General features: G+C 38.0%; 1 protein-coding gene across 1 annotated transcript in view; it reads left to right on the top strand.

The window, feature by feature from the left end:
- The window catches only part of SYNJ2BP (synaptojanin 2 binding protein), a 43,912-nt gene that overhangs the window by 17,101 nt on the left and 6,950 nt on the right, over positions 1–19,861 (top strand). Inside the window, exon 2 of the mRNA XM_090271068.1 lies at positions 11,390–11,526. Coding sequence (XP_090127194.1) covers positions 11,390–11,526 — 137 coding nt within the window. The remainder of the gene's footprint in view (positions 1–11,389; positions 11,527–19,861) is intronic.

Raw genomic sequence — 19,861 nt, 5'->3', positions numbered from 1 at the left:
CCCGTTTCTCTCCCTACCCCCTCCCAGCTGATAACCCTCCAGGTGATCCCCATACCTATGATTCTGTTTCTGTTCTGGCTGTTTGCTTAGTTTGTTTTTGTTTTTTAGATTCAGTTGATAGTTTTGAGTTTGTTGTCATTTTAATGTTCATAGTTTTGATGTTCTTTTTCTTAAATAAGTCCCTTTAACATTTCATATAATAAGGGCTTGGTGATAATGAACTCCTTTAGCTTTACCTTGTCTGTGAAGCACTTTATCTGCCCTTCCTTTCCAAATGATAGCTTTGCTGGATAGAGTAGTCTTGGTTGTAGGTTCTTGCTTTTCATCACTTTGAATACTTCTTGCCAGTCCCTTCTTGTCTGCAAAGTTTCTTTGGAGAAATCAGCTGATAGTTTTATGGAAACTCCTTTGTAGGTAACTCTGCTTTTCTCTTGCTGCTTTTAAGATTCTCTCTTTATCTTTAACGGTTGACATTTTAATTATGATGTGTCTCGGTGTGGTCCTCTTTGGGTCCAACTTGTTTGTGACTCACTGTACTTCTTGGACTTGTGTGTCTATTTCCTTTGCCAAATTAGGGACATTTTCTTTCATTGTTTTTTTCAAATAAGTTTTTGATTTCTTGCTCTTCCTCTTCTCCTTTTGGCATCCCTATGATTTGGATGGTGGCAGTTTTGGAGATGTCCCAGAGTCTTCTTATACTCTCCTTTTTTAAAAAAATTCTTATTGCTTCGTTTTGCTCTGGTTGACCTTTTATTTCTTTCTTATGTTTCAACTCATTGATTTGAATCCCAGCTTCCTTCCCTTCACGGGTGGTTCCCTATGAATTTTTCTTTATTTCACTAGTGTAGCCTTCATTTCTTCCCTTAGGCATTTGCTGTACTCATTGAGTTCTCTGAGCATCCTTATTACTGGTGTTTTGAGCTCTGCATTTGATAGGTTGGCTATCTCCATTTTGCTTAGTTCTTTTTCTGGAATTTTAATCTGTTTTTTTATTTGGGCCATATTTCTTTGTCTCCTCAATTTGGCAGCCTCTGTATTTAGGTAAAGCAACTGCACCTGTTATATCATAATGGGCAGAGCCTTAGCTATTTATCAGTGCAAGGCGACCCATTTCACCTCTTTGTGGCTCTGTATGTGGGGTAGGGGTCAGAAAGGCAGCAATGCTGCTTGCTCAGCACTTGCCCTGTTTCTGTCACTTCACCCACTTCTCGTATGCTACTGGTACCCCTCTAAGCTGTTGCCCTGGTGGTAGTTCCCAGAGTGGATGGATTTGCGTACATTCTAGGACCATGGGGGCCCTCTAAACCATCTCCTGAGAGACTGGCAGTTTCTTCCACTAACCCCAACCTGCACTGGTATTCACAGCCAGAAGTTATGAGTCTTTATTTTCCCGGTGCTGGAACCCTGGGCTATGCAGTCTGGCCTGAGGTTGGCATCGCTCCCCAGGTGTCCCTCCCAGCTTTTATCCACCACACATGAATGTGGATCCACCCATTCCATCAGCTGCCTTGCCACTGCCTCCCTGCTGCTGCTACACCGAATCCTCTCCGCCCCTGCTCCCCATCTCTGCCCTTCCTACCCGTGTGGATAAATATTTCTTCTTTAAATCCTTTGTTGTTGAACTTTTATACAGTTTGATTTTCTGGCAGTTCTGATGTTTTGAGGTTGTGATCCTCCTTATGGTTGTGAGAAGCGGTGAAGCATGTCTGTCTACTCCATCTTGGGCAGAAGTTAATCCCTTATTAGATATATAATTGGTGAATATGTTCTCCCCTTCAGTGGGTTGTATTTTCATTTTGTTAATGGTTTTCTTTGCTATGCAAAAGCTTTTTAGTTTGATGTAGTCACCTTTGTTTATTTTTTTCTTTTGTTTCCCTTGCCTGAGGAGATATCAGAAAAAATATTGCTATGAGAAATGTCTGAGACTTTACTGCATATGTTTTCTTATAGAATTCTTAAGGTTTCAAGTCTAACATTTAAGTCTTTAATCTGTTTTGACATTATTCTTCTGTATGATATAAGAAGGTAGTCTAGTTTCTTTTCTTTTTTCTTTTTTTGCACTTATAGGTTCATTTTCCCAACACCACTTATTGAATAGACTACCTTTACCTCACTTTGTTTTTGCCTCCTTTGTCAAATATTAATTGACTATACAGGCGTTGGCTTATATCTGGTCTCTCTAATTTACTCCATTGATCTATATGTCTGTTTTTATCCTAGTACCATGCTGTTTTTATTATTGTGGTCTTATAGTATAGTGTGATATCAGGTTGTATGATTCCCTCCAATTTTGTTCTTTCAATATTGCTGTGGCTGTTCAGGTCTTTTGTGATTCCATATAAGTTTTTAAAAACTTGTTTTAGTTCTTTGAAATATGCCATTGGTATCTTCATAGGAATTGTGTTGAGTATAGACTGTTTTTGGTAGTATAGACATTTTAATGATGTTAATTCTTTCTACCTGGTATATGTTTCCACTTATTTGTATCTTCTTCATTGTCATAATTTTCCAAGTACAGGTCTTTTATTTACATCCTTGGTGAAATTTATTCCTAGGTATTTTTTAATGCTATTGTGAATGGGCTTAGTTTCCCTTTCTGATAGTTCATTATGGGTGTGTAAAAATGCAACTGATTTCTGGATATTTATTTTGTATCCTGATATTTTACTGAATTCATTTTTGTTATGGTTTCTTAAAAGTTCATTGATCTTTTCTCCTATAGTATTAAATCCGATGTTAATTACGTTTAGTGTATTTTTCTTTCAGATGTAATTTTAAAATGTATGTTTTATTTTTTAAAAATCTTCCATTTTCATACATAGATCAATACAGCAGATTACAGAGTCCAGAAATAAGCTCATGCATACATGGACAATTTATGACAGAGGAGTTAAGAATATACAATGGGGAAGAATATAATCTCTTCAATAAATGATGTTGGAAAAACTGGACAGTCAAATGCAAAAGGATGAAGCTGAACTGCTCTCTTACATCATACAGAAAGTCAGCTCAAAATGGATTAGGGCTTGAAAAAAATCTTCCATTTTCTTATTATACTTGACTTCAATTATATTCATCTAGCTATAATAGCCTTTTAAGCATCCTCATCTTCTAGTTTCATCCTCTATGATTTCTGTTTCGGTTTCTATTGAGTAGTTTTTCTCTTGATTATGGGTCATGTTTTCTTGCTTCTTAGCATATTAACAATTTTTAAAATCCTTTAATGTATATATTTATTGATTCTAGAGATAAAGAGAAAGGGAGAGAGAGAAACATTGATGTGAGAGAAACATCGCCCGGTTGTCTTCCGCACACTCCCCAACCAGGGACCAAACCCTCAACCTGGGTATGTGTCTTGACCTAGAATCAAACCCATGATTTTTCAGAACACAGGATGGTGCTGCAAACAACTGAGCCAACTTTGACTGGGCAGCATGTTAATGCTTTTTAATTAGATTGTAGTTGTGAATATTACATTGTTGGGTATCTGCATTTTGTTTTCATACATTAACATTAATGTTACATTGTTGAACTTTGTTTTGGCAAGCAGCTAAGTAACTTGCCTGAGTTTGATCTCTTTAAGGCTCCTTTGTAAGCTTTTCTAGGGTGGTTCTTAAAGTCACATTCACTTCAGGGATAGTTCAACCCTATACATGAGGTATGTTCTAAATGGATCTCTACTGAATTTCCAAGTGAAATCATTGAGGATTTTCATTCTGGCTGGTCAGAACTTGAAAGTCTCCTGCTTTGTGTGAGCTCTAAGACTTATTCATCATACAACTTCTAGTTTTTGTTTGTCCAACCTTGTTGAGTTTCACTCAACATATACATGGCCTAGTACTTGATAAAGACACATGGAGGTGCCTAAAGTTCTTTTTTTCTGTATAACTAGCTCCTTTTCAGAACTTTACCATATAATTTCTTGCTGCCTCCTCAAACTTAAAATTTTTTTTTAAATTTATTGAGTGATTTTAGAGAGAGAGGAAGGAAGGGAAGGAAGGAGCAACATAGGGAAAGAAAAAGAGGGAGAGAGGGAGGGAGGGTGGGAGAGAGAGAGGGAGAGAGAGAGAGACAGACAGACATTGATTTGTTGTTCCACTTTATTAGTGCATTCATTGGTTGCTTCTTGTATGTTCCCTCACTGGAGATAAAACCTGCAACCTTGGTGTATCAGGACAGTCCTCTAACCAACTGAGCTACCCAGCCAAGGCTCAATCTTCCTGAACCTTGATCTTTATCACATCAGCTCAGTGAAGCCTACTAGGTTCTATTGAATACAGGCCCTGCTTCCTGTGATTGTGATCCAGAAATTGCTTCCATATAGAAAGCTAGCTGATCATAGAGCTACATTGTTTTAATTTAGCATATTAAGAGGATTATATACCATGACAAAGTGGGATTTGTTCCAAGAATGCAAATAAATTTGAGGAAGTCAGTTGATGTAATACAACGTACCATGTTTCCCCGAATGTAAGACAGTGTCTTTTATTAATTTTTGCTCCTAAAGACATGCTAGGTCTTATTTTCAGGGGATGTCTTATTTTTCCATGAACAAGAATTCACATTTATTGCTGAACAAAAAAATCAACATTTATTAATATATTGTAGTCATGTCATCACAAACATCAGCATAACCAGCCAAACTCTGAATTCCATCAAGAATTTGGGGGGAGCTGTAGCAATGACTGTCGGTAGGTCTTATTTTCAGGGGAGGCCTTATATTTCTAAGCTTGAAAAAAATTGCACTAGGTCTTATTTTCGGGGAAACAGTATTAATAGAATGAGGGGAAAAAACACATGATTATCTCAACAGATACAGAATAAGTATTTGAGGAAACTTAACACCATTCCATGTTAAAAACACTCAACAAACTAGGAATATAAGGAAACTTCCTCAACTTAATAAAGGCCATATATGAAGAACGCACAGCTAACATACTTGATATAAGAACGAAAGCTTTTCTTTTAAGATCAGGAACAAACAACAATGCCCGTTCTACCACTTCTGTTTAACATGGTATTGGAAGGTCTAATCAGAACATTTCGTTAAGAAAAAGAAATAAAAGGCATACAAATTGGAAAAGAAGTCATAAAATTGTATCTACTTAAAAAAGACATGATCTTCTTACATGGAGAAAACTTCTACACCCCCTGCCCCCACCCCCCAAATAATAACCTGTTAAAATTAATAACAAATTTAGAAAAGTTGTAGGTTACAAAATCAAAACACAAATTCAGTTGTTTCTACACATTAACAGTAAACAATCTGAAAAGGAAATTAAGATAGTAATTTTAATTAACAATAACATTAAGAAGAATAAAATACTTCTAAGTAAATTAACCAAAGTGCAATAACTTGTACTTTGAAAACTATAAAATTTGGCCAAAAGAAATTAAAAGCATAAATAAGTAGAAATACATACTATATTCATGGATTGTAAGGCTTAATAATGTTAAGGAAGCAATACTGTCCAAAGCAATCTGCAGACTCAGTGCAATCTCTTATCAGCCTTTCTGCAGAAACAGAAAACTCCATCCTAAAATTCATATGAAATCTCAAAGGGCTTCCTATTAGCCAGAGTAATCTTGAAAAGTAAGAACAAAGTTGGAGGACTCACAACTTCCTGGTTTCAAAACATACTTTATAGCTACAGTATTCAAAACTGTGTTACTGACATAAGGACAGATATATAGAGCAATAGAATAGAATAAACCCCAGAAATAAACCCTCTCATAGAAGGTCAGGTGATTTTTGAAAAGGGGAGGGGAAAGGACAATGTTTTGAACAAATAATGTTGGGAAAACTGGATATTCACTTGGAAAAGAATGGGGTTGGATCCTTGCCCTACATCACATACAGAAATTAACTAAAAGTGCACCAAACACCTACATTTTAATAGCTAAAACTATAAAACTCCCAGAAGAAAAGGTAGGGGAAACATTTTTATGACAATGTATTTCATGATTTTTGGATATGATACCAAATGCACAGGCAACAAAATAAATTGGGGTTTAACAAAATTAAAAATTTTGTGCATCAAAAGTACATAAAGAAAGTTATCGATAACCCACAGAATGGGAGAAGATATTTGTAAATCATGTATCTTATAATAGATTAATATGCAGAATATATAAAGAACTCTTATAACTCAACAACTACAAACCCGCTTCAAAATAAGCTAGGAGTTGAATAGAAATTTCTTCAAATAAGGTATACAAATGGCTGATAAGCTCATTAAAAGATGAGTTCAACATCACTAGCCTTAGGGAAATGTAAATCAAAACAACAGTGAGATACCAATTCACATCTATTAGAATAACTATTATCCAAAAAAAACCCAAAACAAAACAAAACAATGAAAATAAATGGCAAGGATATGGAGAAAGTAGAACCCTAGACTTTGCTTCTTGGAATGTAAATTGGTGCAGCTGCTGTGGAAAACAATTCCTCATCAGTGCCGGCAGTTCATGAAATTGTTAAATGTAGGATTTCCTTGTGATCCAGCTATTCACTTCTGAGATATTATCCAAAAGAATTGAAAGCAGAGACTTAAGCAGATACTTACTTGTCCACCGATGTTACTGCAGCATTATTCACAAAAGCTAAAATATGGAAACAATCAATGTACATTGACAGATGACTAGATAAACAAAATGTGGTATATACATACAGTGGATTATTAGCCTTTAAAAGGAGTGAAATAATTCTGATACATGTTAAAGCAAGGTGAACCTGGAAGACATTGTGCAAAGGGAAATAAGCAGGACACAAAAGAACAAATATTTTATGATTCCACGTATATGAGATTTATAGAATAGGCAAAGTCATAGAAATAGAAAATTTAATAGAGGTTCTCAGGGGCTAGAGGAAGGAGGAATAAGGAGATATTCTTTAACGGGTACAGAATTTTTGTTATAACTAAAAAAAGGTTCTGGATATGTATAGTGGCGGTGGTTGCACAACATTATGAATGTACTTGATGCCACTGAATTAATGTCACACACTTAAACATGCTTAAAATATTAAATTTTATGTTGCATGTATTTTACTACTAAACAAACAGCGAGTTGTGTGTCTAATAGCTTGATTTTATATTATGTTTATTTTATCACGAAATAAGTAAATAGTGGATTGTGTGTTCAGTAGAGTTGGGTTGATGTCTAGGGGAAATTATAAGATTATCCTGGAATAGAAAAAGCAGGTAAATAGGGGGGAAATAGATTGGTTGTCAATCTGGTGTTTATAACTCAACAAGTAGCTATTATCATTGGTGTTAATGGACTATTTTATTTCATTTTAATTATGTTCAGAATTGTTATTTCTAGAATAACATTCTTAAACACTAGTCTTTTACTTTATAACTTTTGGATTTAATGGACAAGAAAGAATCTGAATGAAATAAAGGGTTTTTCCTTCTCTGGCTGAAAGTAGGCAATAGGGACCCTGACTAAGGTGACAGAACTCCAGAGTGACAAATTCTCCTTCTGGAATATATTAATTACCCTTGGGGACTGTTAACAGTTATCCCAGCATTTCTTATTCAGAACCAGCCCCAATACTTTCTTCCTAAAGCTGTTCATATTTTCAACAAAGGTAACAGTTTAGCAAAATGGTTTAAAGTTCACACTTTGGAATCAATCATCATGACTTAGTGTCTTGGCTTTGGGAAGAGCTGACTGACCTTTTGAAAAGTTACCTAATCTCTTTATGCCTCACATTTTAAATTCATCTGTAAAATGTAATAATCACTTCATGTGTTTGTTGAGAAGATTAAATAAGATAATATATGTAAAGGGCACAGCATAGTACCTGGTACATATTAAATAAATATTAGGTGTTGCTACTGTCATTACTGCTCTTATTCATAAACAAGCACAAGGTCCAGACCTGGAAACAGGAGGAACCCACAAGAAGGCATTTCTTGTTTAACTTTCCGAAGCTCTTACACTAGGCATACTCTTTCTGTCCCAGTCCTGTGGAGAAGGAGGTGCCATTCTTAGGCCATCTTTACTTTTTTAGCTTTAGAGACTCCAAATTTGAGACTAAGCACCCCATTTTAATCTTGCCTCTGTTAAACCAAAATTAATTTGAGAGAGTAGTAAAGAGCATTTATATGAGCAAAAGGAGCTGCAGTCCAGGATACACAGATTCAGGTAGCAACCTAAATTGTGCCCCCCACCCCGGGGGGTGAGGGGCGCAAAGAAAGAGTTCATAAAGGCAAAAATCACAAAATGTAATTCTTTCATGCAAACGAAGGATCACCGGCTAGGTTAACAAGGCTTGGTTAGTTCCACTATGCAAACAAGGGAGCCAAAGACTGCAAGAAAGAGGTAAAGTCCATGTGTTCTTGCAGTGGTTGTTGTTCCAGGATGTTTTTGACTCAGCTTTTAGCTGAGTTTAGCAACAGATTTAGCAACGTAATAGCACAGCAGCTCAGAGAACTGAGGCACAAATGCGCATAGGCTGCATAGGCTCCACTTTCCTAACAGCCTCCTGACTCCCATTTTAGCCTCCCTCCCAGCACATTAGTGACTTAGTTTGGTTTGCACCACATTTAAAAAAAAAATTTTTTTTTTGGAAAGTCTATTGAATCTAAGTCTTTTTCTTTGCTCTCTCCCCTTAACCCCTTTTGGATTGTCGGTGCTGAGAACTGAATTAATTGTATCCTTTAGCTCCATATCACATTATCATCATCAATACATGCAAGACCCTTTTTAGTTTTATTTTTACCCTTCATTTCCAACCTCATCCTATATCTATTGCGGGAGAAACTTGGTTCTTCTTGCTGATGCAGTAAAGAATTACAGATCAGCAAGTCTATTAGTATATAAGCAGGGTTTATTAGTGCTGTGTTCTCATGGAAGAGAATGGGCCTTGCAAGGTCGGGGAGAAAGGCAAGAGCTTGAGTGGCAAAAAGCAAGGGCATCGGGTCCTTTGCTACCGAGCAAAGCAGGGCTCATTCGTGTGGAACCTTGGTGAATGACCCGACAATTAGTGTTGAGAAAAATGGGTCTTTATTTACAATATTTCAGCCTTGGGGGGTTGGGAGCACTCCTGTTCAGAGCCCTGTTATCCCATGACACCCAGTACTTCCCTTGCTCCCCAAAAAGCTATAAGCCAAAACCAAGCCCAATAGTCTCCCATGCCTTATCTGTCAGCTCTTTCCTTCAGGAACTGGGGTACATTGTCCTCAGCCTCTATATAATAGTCCAGGAAAGCATGTGTAACATTACACTGGATCATGGTGAAGTCCAGGAAAGGCACAAGTCCTAAGAGTGTCCTTTCTGTATGTCTTGAGTTTCAAGTGTCCAGATAGAGTCTGGGTTTGCAAGGCAGAGTCTTTGTGGGCTTTGGAGTCAGCTGGAGCGGGCACGATCAAAGCAACAGAAGGCCTGCCGCATGGCAGAATCCTGTCTACAAACTGCATAGCTACTTCTTTTCCCATGGCTGCTACAACATGCTCCGCTATCATGCTTCTCTTCTCTAGGCTGCCTGCCCTTCCTTTTAAATCCTGAAAGTCACTATACCTTTTGCCCTGGGGCAGTAGCACAGCTATTACCTAGCTGTTAGCTTGCCATAGATATGCAAAGTAACTTAAAAGCTGTATTGTCTCCTTCCTCCATTCCCCAAACCTTGGGCTGTGTGGACTTTGGGGATCCCTCCCTGGCTGTTTCACTTCCATAAGGTAGACTTCACCTACCTTTCCACCTTACTTCAGATAACTACCCACCATCCCCTTTCCAATACCTGTCATCCACTATAATACAAATTAAAAAGTGTTCTAAGAGAAACCATTTAGTAACTTAATTTTTTTATACCCTATACTCCCAGGTAGTTGAAATAGTCATCTTCTGGAAGTAGTTCTTTCTGTCACGTATCTTAAATCCTTCTTTTCATCCCCTAGCTGCAGATATTCTGTGCACAGCTTATGCTGTTCAAGTTAAATATTTTCTGCTGCTTCTCTCTTCAGCTATGTATTTCCTTAAATCACAGGTTAATTTTCTAGTGCTTATGTTAAAACTATGAGCTTTACATGTAAGCACTCATCCCACCAGTGAGGAGAAGGTTTAGAAAGTCCACACATGTCTCTTTAAGTATCTACTTTCTGTTGAAACCAGTAGTAGGCTAATAATTATGGCTGTTCCTTCCAATTGTGCTACCACATTTTTATTTTTTAATTGTTTCCAAACTATCTCCTTTCTTGCACTGTGGCTTTGAATTCTGTAGTATACCTGACATAAAGAAAACCCTAGGCAAGTTCTTTTATTTTCTTTTTAATGTGTAGGTAAAATCCCTTTATAACAATGGGTTTAATAAACTGAAATCCTTCCCACAACTCAGTGGTTGGTCCGTGGAAATAGTACTTTGGTATTCAGTATTTTTTTTAAATTTTATTTTATTGTGTTGACACTTAAAGGATATCTACTCTCTTAACAGATTTTTAAGGGTACAATACACTATTGTTATCTATAGGTGCAAAGTTGTAAATCAGATTTCTAGAACTTAACTGATGTTGTGTAACTGAAATGTTATGCCTATTTAAAATAGTCACTTCTAGAAGCAACGAATAGATGTTGGTTGCCAGGGTGGGAGGAGAAATGGGGAGCTGCTGATCATTGAGTAGTGAGTTTTTTACTGCAGATAAAACTTAACAATCACTCTACCCAAGTATGTGATTGTTTGCACTTGAGGTAGAAAAGGAAAGATGGGTGTATTGGGCAATTTACTTCTATCATGAAGCATCAGTTACCTTTCTGTTTCCCAGGTTTCCTGCCAACACTTACACTACTGCCCCCTAACTCAAAATAGAAAAACATAAATGAGACTCCCAAGACCATTTCTTTCAAAACATCACCATACACAAACTCTCCCAAAGGTTTGGAGAAGTATGGAAGGGAAAGTTTGGTTAAGATTCTCTTTCCCGCTAAATTAGGAATGGTCTACTTGCTAATTAGTTAAAAGCATAGCTTCTTCTCATGAACACAGCTAACCGTGTTACATTAATAATAGGAAAGTCAAGAATTGGGTCCACTAAATGCCATCAGCAGAATCAGAATCAAATGTGAATGAGAATCACCATTATTTCACTAAGCATAGATCTTTTTAAAAAAATATATATTCAAACCATGTTGATCACTGTGTTTGTATTTTTAGTTCTACCTGATCTGAGTGGGCAGCTCAGGATCCTCTTGACTTCTGTTGGTGATACTATTCACTGACCTTGCCCATGAGTATTCACAAGCTGCATCAGAGTCTGACTCATCAACCTCCCCTCTCCACTAGGCCTTTTCTCTTTTCTTTTCTTTCTCTTCTTTTTCATCTTCTTCTTTAATCCATTTCTTTTTATTCACCCCTATTTTCTTCACAACTCCTCCATGATTTTCTCAGGGCTGGGCTTCAACATCGTCGGTGGGACAGATCAGCAGTATGTCTCCAACGACAGTGGCATCTACGTCAGCCGCATCAAAGAGAATGGGTCTGCAGCCCTGGATGGGCGGCTCCAGGAGGGTGATAAGATCCTCTCGGTGAGAACTGGCTTCGGCCTCCTTCATTGTCCCTTGCTCCCTAGACCCTGCTTCCTACTCCTCGGGACTTGCTTGGCAGACAAAGCAAAAGAAAGTCCAGAATGTGAAGTTACTTATGTAAGTTCAAAAACATGCAACAGATAGGGTTGATGGTCTGGTGGGTGGGGGAGGCACTTAAACACCACAATTTTTGTTGTTCTTCTATTATACTTTATCATTTCCCTTTTTGTAGATTAAGACATTAATATCTTCCTTTATACCAAAAGCATCCAGAAAGGCAGTAGAAATTAAGTGTTCTTTTTAGACTCAGAGCCCTTTTTCACCCATTATTAAGATAAAAAATTGGAATGCAATCTGATTTGGATATCTGTCCACTGTCCTCCCATTTCACTCTGCTAATGTTTCTAGTAGGACCTTTACTATAGGGTAACCATTAATTTTATTATTTTCTGGAAGCGTCTCAAGTCAGGGACCAGATATCTCTTTAACCTTTTACATTCTAGCACAATGTTTAATATATGTTTAACAAATGAAACAAGTTAGTAAATTCAGGCAAACCCAGCAAGGCTGGCTGATCAGAATATAAATAAAGTATCATGGATGGTAATATGCCTTTTTAGTCCTTCTCACTGATTATTTTGCCTCTCTCAGTCCATTAAGCTATTATACCCTATTTATTAATATGTTGGGATAGAGACAGTGATAATCTACCTTTTTTTCTCATGAACATTAAAAAAAAAAAAAAAAGCCTTGCCCAGGCCCTGGCCAGTGTGGCTCAATTGGTTAGGTCTTGTCCTGCAAACTGGAAAGTTGCTGGTTTCATCCCCAGTCAGGGCACATGCCTGGGTTGCAGGTTTCGTTCCCAGGCGGGGCACATGCAAGAGGCAACCGGTGGATGTTTCTCTCTCACATCAATGTTTTTTTTTTTTGTTTTCTTTTTTTTTACTCTCTCTCACTCTCCCCCTTCCTCTCTCTAAAATCAATAAACATATCCTCTGGCGAGGATTAAAAATTATTTTTTTCTTTTATTGATTATAGAGAGGGGGAAGGGAAGGAGAAAGAAGAAAGAAAGGGAAACATCAATCTGTTGCCTCCTTTGTGCATCCCTACTGGAGATCAAACCCACAACCTAGGTATGTGCCTGACTGGGGATCCAGCCTGCAACATTTTGGTTTATGGGACGATGGCCCAACTAACTGGGCCAGCCAGCCAGGGACTGATAATCAATCTTTTATCTCAAAGGATATTGAGAAGTTAAGAAGTAGATTATTTTCTATAGCTTCAGGAGAAAGTCTAAAAACATGAAATCAATTTAAGTGGTACATTAAGGAAAACTTAAGAGTGAGTTAAAATAAAGGAATTGCCTGTAGATAGAAACTATGCAATCCAATATTTTGACACAAGAGGGACTTTAATAAAAGTATAGGGGTTAAGAAGAGAGCCATCTTATTCTAAAAGCTTTGTTAAAGGTAGATTTTTTAATGATGAGGATGATTAGAAGTTTTTGAGGACTGTATGCTAAGCAATATGCTGAGAACTTTAAACTTATTTAATATTGTAGTAACCTTGTTGTTGGGGTCCCCCTGGGAAAGTATTGAGACTTGAGGCCCTGTGCAAGCCAGGCGAAGGAAACGAAGCCTGTAAGACCTGACCGTAAAACCAGGAAAGCTGGGTGCATACATGCCTCAATGCTATAGCCAGTGGGCCTTGGTGGGAATCGGGCCATGAGAAAATGCTGTATGTCCTTTGAAGCTTGCCCTGTTCTTTTACCTCGCTTGATTGCTTTGTCATACCAGCAGCAGAGGTTTTAACTTTAACTCAAAATGAACTCACCCTCCCTATTTTATGTCCACCTGAAGTCTTTGTGTCCAACACACTCTGACCTGAGTGTTCCTTCAATTGTTATCCCTGAATAATATCTGTTTTCTGTAATCAGCACTGTTTAACATTGATTGATGAGCTTTGCATGCATGCTAGATGCCCTTCAGCTTACTGTGCTCAATAAAAGACCTTGGAGGAAGGCAGTTGAGGCATTTGTCTCTCAGACATTTGCCAGCCTTCCATCCCCTAGCACAGGCTGCCTGGGAAGTCTTCATTTCATCTGTGACACCAGCGGATCTCTGTGGGTCAGGGGTCCCCAACACCCTATAAGGTGGGTACAATTATTATGCCTATTTTGTAGCTAAGAAAGCTGAGGCTCGGTAAGGCCAAGCAGCTTGCCCAGGGTCACACAAGTAGTAAGTGACAGAGGACTAAAACTTTGGTCTGTCTGAATTTGGAGCCTGTACTCTTAACCAGTATTTATACTGCCTCCTAAAAGGTAAACAAAGAGTTAGGATTGGTAATCCTAAACAGAAAGTTACATGGTAAATTAATAGTAGACTTTATGTATGGTTTTATATAAAAACTGAAATTATACTTCTGATAAAGGGTAGAATTAGACAAGGGAAAAAAGTACATAAACCTCAATGTGAGGAAACTTATTAGACATAAGCTGAGATAAAGAGCCTTTTTTATATGGGCCACTGATTGCCTCATAGAGAAAGAAATGATTGGAAGGCCACTCAAGTTTTTATTATAAAAAGAGTAGGAGGGACTTCCGGCCAAGATGGAGGCTTAGACGGACACGCTAAGTCTCCCTCTACAACTAGAGAGGAATACAACTACTTCAAAACAAAGGATAACTAGAAATTCCAGAAAATAAAACTACACGGAAGCCCAACATATGAAGTTATAAACCAGCGGTGCCATTCGGGCAGGTAAGAGTTAAAGAGGGCAAAGCCGTTTGCGGAGCGGCGGGGGGCGAAAAATCCCAGCGGCAGTCAAGCCCCTGGCAGTGCGCGACCCCAGCGCTGGGGAGAGCGGCCACCACATCGCCTTGAACAGTGAGGCCCAGGGGGGCGGGAGGACGGATCCCGGTCTCCTAGCTGAATAACTGTGTGAATCCATTTTGGACCCCCGCCCCCAAAGAAAGAAAGCACCACAGGGCTGCGAAATAGGTCGCAGACAGGCGCCGGTCGCTGACTTGTGACGCCAAACGGCGCCGGTCGCTGGGTCATTACAAGTACACAGGCACTGCCCCCGACAGCCGGCCCAAGAAAACAAAACGCATCTGTCAAAATGTGGCAGACAACTATAGAAATCCCGGTGACACAGCTCACCAGACAGCAGATAGAGAACCTGACAGATGAACAGATAAGAAACCTGTCAGAGGCTCAGTTCTGGGCCATTGTTATCAGGTGGCTTACAGAATTCACTTTTAAAAGAGCAGGAAAAAGATATGAAAGAAGCGAAAAACTTTCGTAACGAAAGGAACAAAACCGCATACGAGACAGATGGTGAGGAAAAATCCAGAGTTCATTTCAACAAACTGGAATATGGAGAAGGAACAAGCAGTCAACCAATGCAGCGAGAGGAAATGGGAAGCAACAATGAGAGGATCAGAAACCTCTGGGACAGCTATAAAAGGCCCAACATAAGAATCATTGGTTTGCCAGAGAATGAGGAAGATGAACTAGAACTTGAAAAATTGAGTGAAAATATAATAAAGGAGAACTTCCCAGACTTGGGGAAGGAAATAGACTTACAGGTCCAGGAAGCAAGGAGAGTTCCCAAGAGACTGGACCCAGGGAGAACCACTCCCAAGACACATTATAATCAAAATGTCAAAAATTAAAGATAAAGAGAGAATCTTAAAAGCAGCAAGAGAGAAGAAAAGAATTATGTACAAAGGGGTCCCAATTAGACTATCAGCTGACTTCTCAAGGGAAACCCTACAGGCAAGAAGGGACTGGCAAGAAATATTCAAAGTAATGAAAATCCAAAACCTACAACCACGAATACTCTATCCAGCGAAATTGTCATTCAGAATAGAAGGACAGAGAAAGTGTTTCCAGGACAAAATAAAACTGAAAGAGTTCATTAGATCCAAACCACTGTTATATGAGATGTTAAAGGGACTGGTTTAAAAAACAGAAGCTAGGGGGATGAAACAAAGGCAAACTAAACAGGCAACGAGAGTGGAAGAGGAACTGTGGGTACGGGAAGCATATTGGGGGGAGGTCAACAGGGAGGGGGAGTGGGGAGAGGGAGGGAGATGATATAGGAATTGGGGATCATGGTAGGAGGGAATGGAATAGACGGAGAGAGGTTGGGAGGAACTGTATGCACAACTAATGGACATAATCTAAAAGGGGGGGACAACTGGAGGGAGGGGGGCCACCGGGTGGAGGGGAGCAGAGGGAAGGGAAATTGGCACAAATGTAATATTTTAATCAATAAAACACATTAAATCTGAAAAAAAAAAAAAAGAGTAGGAGAAGGAACTAATATAAATGACCCATGGACATGGACAACAGTGTGGGGGTTGACTGTGGGAGGGGGGATGTGGGCAGGGCAGGGGAGAGCAATGGGGGAAAAACGGGACAACCGTAGTAGAACAACAATAAAAAAAAAAGGGTAGGAGATAAATGTCAGTAGGAAAAAAATAGATGTCTAAATAACTCAGATCATTTAAAAATTTGTAGCAAAGAGGATCTCACTATCAAAATACAAGAAATATTTTGAAGATCTATATAAGATATTAACTATGACAAATATATATAAAACACATTACAAAGAATTATTCAAGTTTATGTTCTGTTCAGTTAAGGAAAATACATGAAAGGAGAAGGGGAAATGCAAGTCAGATTTGGAGAGAGATAAAGAAGGAAGAAAGAGAAAAAGATGGAGCATATATAGGGGTGAAAGGACAGCATATCGTCTTCATTCTATCTAGGTTTATATTCTTTGACTCCAATATCTCTTCCAAGAGTTTGCTCCAAAATTCTTCTTTCTAGATTCCATTCTTTAAGAAGCAGTGGTTCTGTTTTCTCACCGTCCTGTTCCCTCGCTATCCTTAAGCGAATTGTTAGCTGTTAACCGTTAAACAGTTACATCTATCCTTGAGCTCACTTTATCCCTTTGATGTACATAAGTACTCATTTATGATTGGCTTTGGGGCCTCTCTAGAATGATGCTAAATTATTTATTAGCCTATAATCCCATTTATTCTTTATGGGCTTTCCTGTTCTCGCACAGGTCCATGTTGTAAAATATGCCCCACCTCTTTCTTTTAACTTTTGCTAGGTAATCAGACTAAGGTTATGCCCCTTCCTTACCACATATCCATTTTGGATAATGAATAGAAGTATCATGAATTGCTCTAGATTTCTTATCAGCTGTCAACTATTAATGTAATCTTTGCATTTCTCCCTAAATACCTGTGTTTTATCTTAATTTCAAGTTCTAAAAGTAAAAAACTGCAAATTTATTATGCAGTTTTCCATTTCTCATCAAAAGTGAAATTTAATTTTTTTTTGTGATCACTGTGGATGGTTTAAGCTAAAAAGAAAATTTTTTTTAATGAATGTAAATGATTATTTAAAGCCCTATTACATCTGACAACCATGAAACAGAAACAGATATTATTTTACCAATAGCAGAATAGTCCTGAAGTTGAGATGGGGGCTGGAGATTTCTCACCCAAAGTTCATTTATTGTGTGTGATGGTAAGGATGGCTTAATATTTGTATAGGTTACTAGGGAACCTGGGGAAATTTTATTTTTGTGGAAAAAAAAATAGTAAACCGTCTAGGTTTCTCATTTCCTCTGTGTGTTTGTCTATATGAAGGGCTGTGGGCAGTCAAGAATAGTCCTTGGTGAACTACATTTTTATGAGGCTCTGGGCAATACAGTCGGTTATTTATGCTACACACATGAATGTTTCATTTTGACTAAACCCCTTATACAACAAAAAGGGCATAGATTGGGCCATTAGTCAGCTGCATTTCATATTCTTTTTAAATCCAGTTATTAATTTGCTCAATGAAAGAGTTGAGTAGTCATCACCATTTATCAGCTATTATACTTGATGGCCTGCAGAGCACTGTTCCAGGTTCTATGGAAAATTAAATGAAAATAAAAGATTTGTTTCTGCTCTTAGCTTAGAAATCAATAGGAAAGACCCACCAGAAATCCTCCTCATCTAATCAGCTGCTGAGACATTGGTATTTACAGAATTCTTTAGACAGAAGCACCTCTAGGGAAGAGTCTTTGTCTTTTCATCTCTGTATCCCTTGCATGTAGGTCTGTAGCTGGCACAAAGTAAGCATCTAGTAAGTTAGTTGCTCTGATTTAATTATAGCATAATTGACATTTTTGGTTGGCCTGATTAATTGGAACTGGATTTTTTTTCCCTTCCTTCAACTTTGATGAAAAAAGAGATAGCCCCTCCCCAAAATTGCAGTTCACTTCAGAATCTTGGTAAAAAATTAAAATATCTAGAGTATAATCTAGGTCAGTGTTTATTAAATTGAGCCCATTTTTTCCTCTACATTTTTTTAAAGATTTTTTTATTTTTAGAGAGGTAAGAAGGGAGGGAGAAAGAGAGGGAGAGAAACATCAGTGTGTAAGACATATATTGACTGGTTGCCTCTTGTGTGCCCCTAACCTGGGGACCTGGCCTGCAACCCAGGCATGTGCCCTGAAACCTAGGCATGTGCCCTGACTGGGAATCGAACCGGCAACCCTTTGGTTCGCAGGTCAGTGCTCAGTCCACTGAGCCACACCACACAGGGCTCTACATTTTGTACATCTACATTTATATTATCCTATAGTGTTTCTGAAACTAACATAATCCTGAGACAATTCAAAATTATTAATCATCAAGAAAAACTAATTTTAACTAAGGTTACTCATTTCCTAAGATTGCTAATAACCATAAAGCAAAAAATTGTCTGTTTTCCTATCAGAACACCTAGAACACCACAACCCAATTCTCTGAACATTAAGGCAGCAAAATTTTCTAGCATATTTCAAATATGCCATATCTCAGGTTTAATAAAACTTACTATGCCATGAGTTATGGAAGCTGAAGTCAAGTTTAGTAGTGTTCTAAGATTTCTCAGTTGAGTACCAAGAGCTACTCAACTGACTACCAAGACCATCTGGCCATCACCTGGAAGCCTGTGAGAAATGCAGTCTCAGGATCTTCCCAGACCTGCGTCATAACAAGATTCCTGGGTGAGTGTGAATTAAGTGTGAGAAGCTCTGCTGGAGGCAGATGTCTTTCAAATCTTTTGAATTATGACCTGTAATAGGAAATACACACGTTGTGTGTATGTGCACACAAACACACACACACAGTTGAAGCAAAATTTAACAAAATACTTTTCCATGTGATGCTTTCTGATATGTTGTATTTTCTTCTAATTTCACTTTTTAAAAATTAAATACATGTCTTGACTCACTGGATTGCCTTCACTATTTTCTGTAGTGGGTCAAGAGACACATATTTATAAAAAAAATCACTCCTTCAGTAAAAGGAAAAATCACTGATGAAATCTGTGGATTCATAGAATATATATTAAATATATATAGTTAGAAGACTATTTTAGGTGGTTTAGGTTAGAGCCAACTCAAACTTCAGAATCATCTCAAGGGCTTGTTAAAGCATGGAATACTAGGATAGGGCCTAATAATTTTCACTTAACAAGTTCCCAAGTTAATGGTAATGCTGCTGTGCTGATTCTGAACCACACTGAGATCCTCTGGTCCATATTAGTAAAGATGATGATAAAGAAAGTGGATATCACATATATTTAGGGGTAAAGCCTACATACATAACTTGGTAGTTAATATGAACTGGAATCTAAAAATGCTGAGAGGAGGTAAATATTAGAAAGCAAATTTGTCTTTGGAGTAGAGATAACATTGTCAAGAGAGAAGGAATCAATTTGTTTTATGGGGCTGGTTTATCTTGGGCAGAGAATGAGAAATGGTTCTTCAAAAAAGAAATTTCCTTTGCATTTCTAAAAGACCTCTTATTTGGAGTTGTATTTATTTGTTTTTTTTAAAGCAATTAGCATAAAAGTTCTTCTATATTAGAATGCCTATAGGCTTAACTAGGACGGTCAAGGGGCATAATTAGCCTGTGCCCTGTAGAGCACCTTCTTTTGCCTGATGTCATCAATATCTTTCTTCCCTATTAGCAGAAGGAGGCTCAGGAGAGGACCAAGATTACATACCCACTGAGTCACTGGTGGGTAAAGCTGCTACTAGAGTACAGGCCTTTCAGCTTCATGGAACATTGAAAATATGTCAGTTGAGGCTTTGTGTAGTTATGGCTTTTGCAAGGTGTACTCTGCAACCAAACCTCAGGAAATCGTTTATTATACTCAAGGGTTATTCAATGCACTATTCAGGTATTATAGGGGTTATAATGATGAATTGAGATACAACCTCTCCAAGTTATTTACGGTAGAATGTAAAGTGATATGATATAAGGCAGATTTTA

Source organism: Furipterus horrens, unplaced genomic scaffold (assembly GCF_987537825.1).
Source record: "Furipterus horrens unplaced genomic scaffold, mFurHor1.1.pri manual_scaffold_3, whole genome shotgun sequence".
In the NCBI taxonomy this organism is placed as follows: Eukaryota; Metazoa; Chordata; class Mammalia; order Chiroptera; family Furipteridae; genus Furipterus; species Furipterus horrens.
Note: the sequence above shows the minus strand (reverse complement) of the source record. Positions and strands in the feature narration are given on the sequence as shown.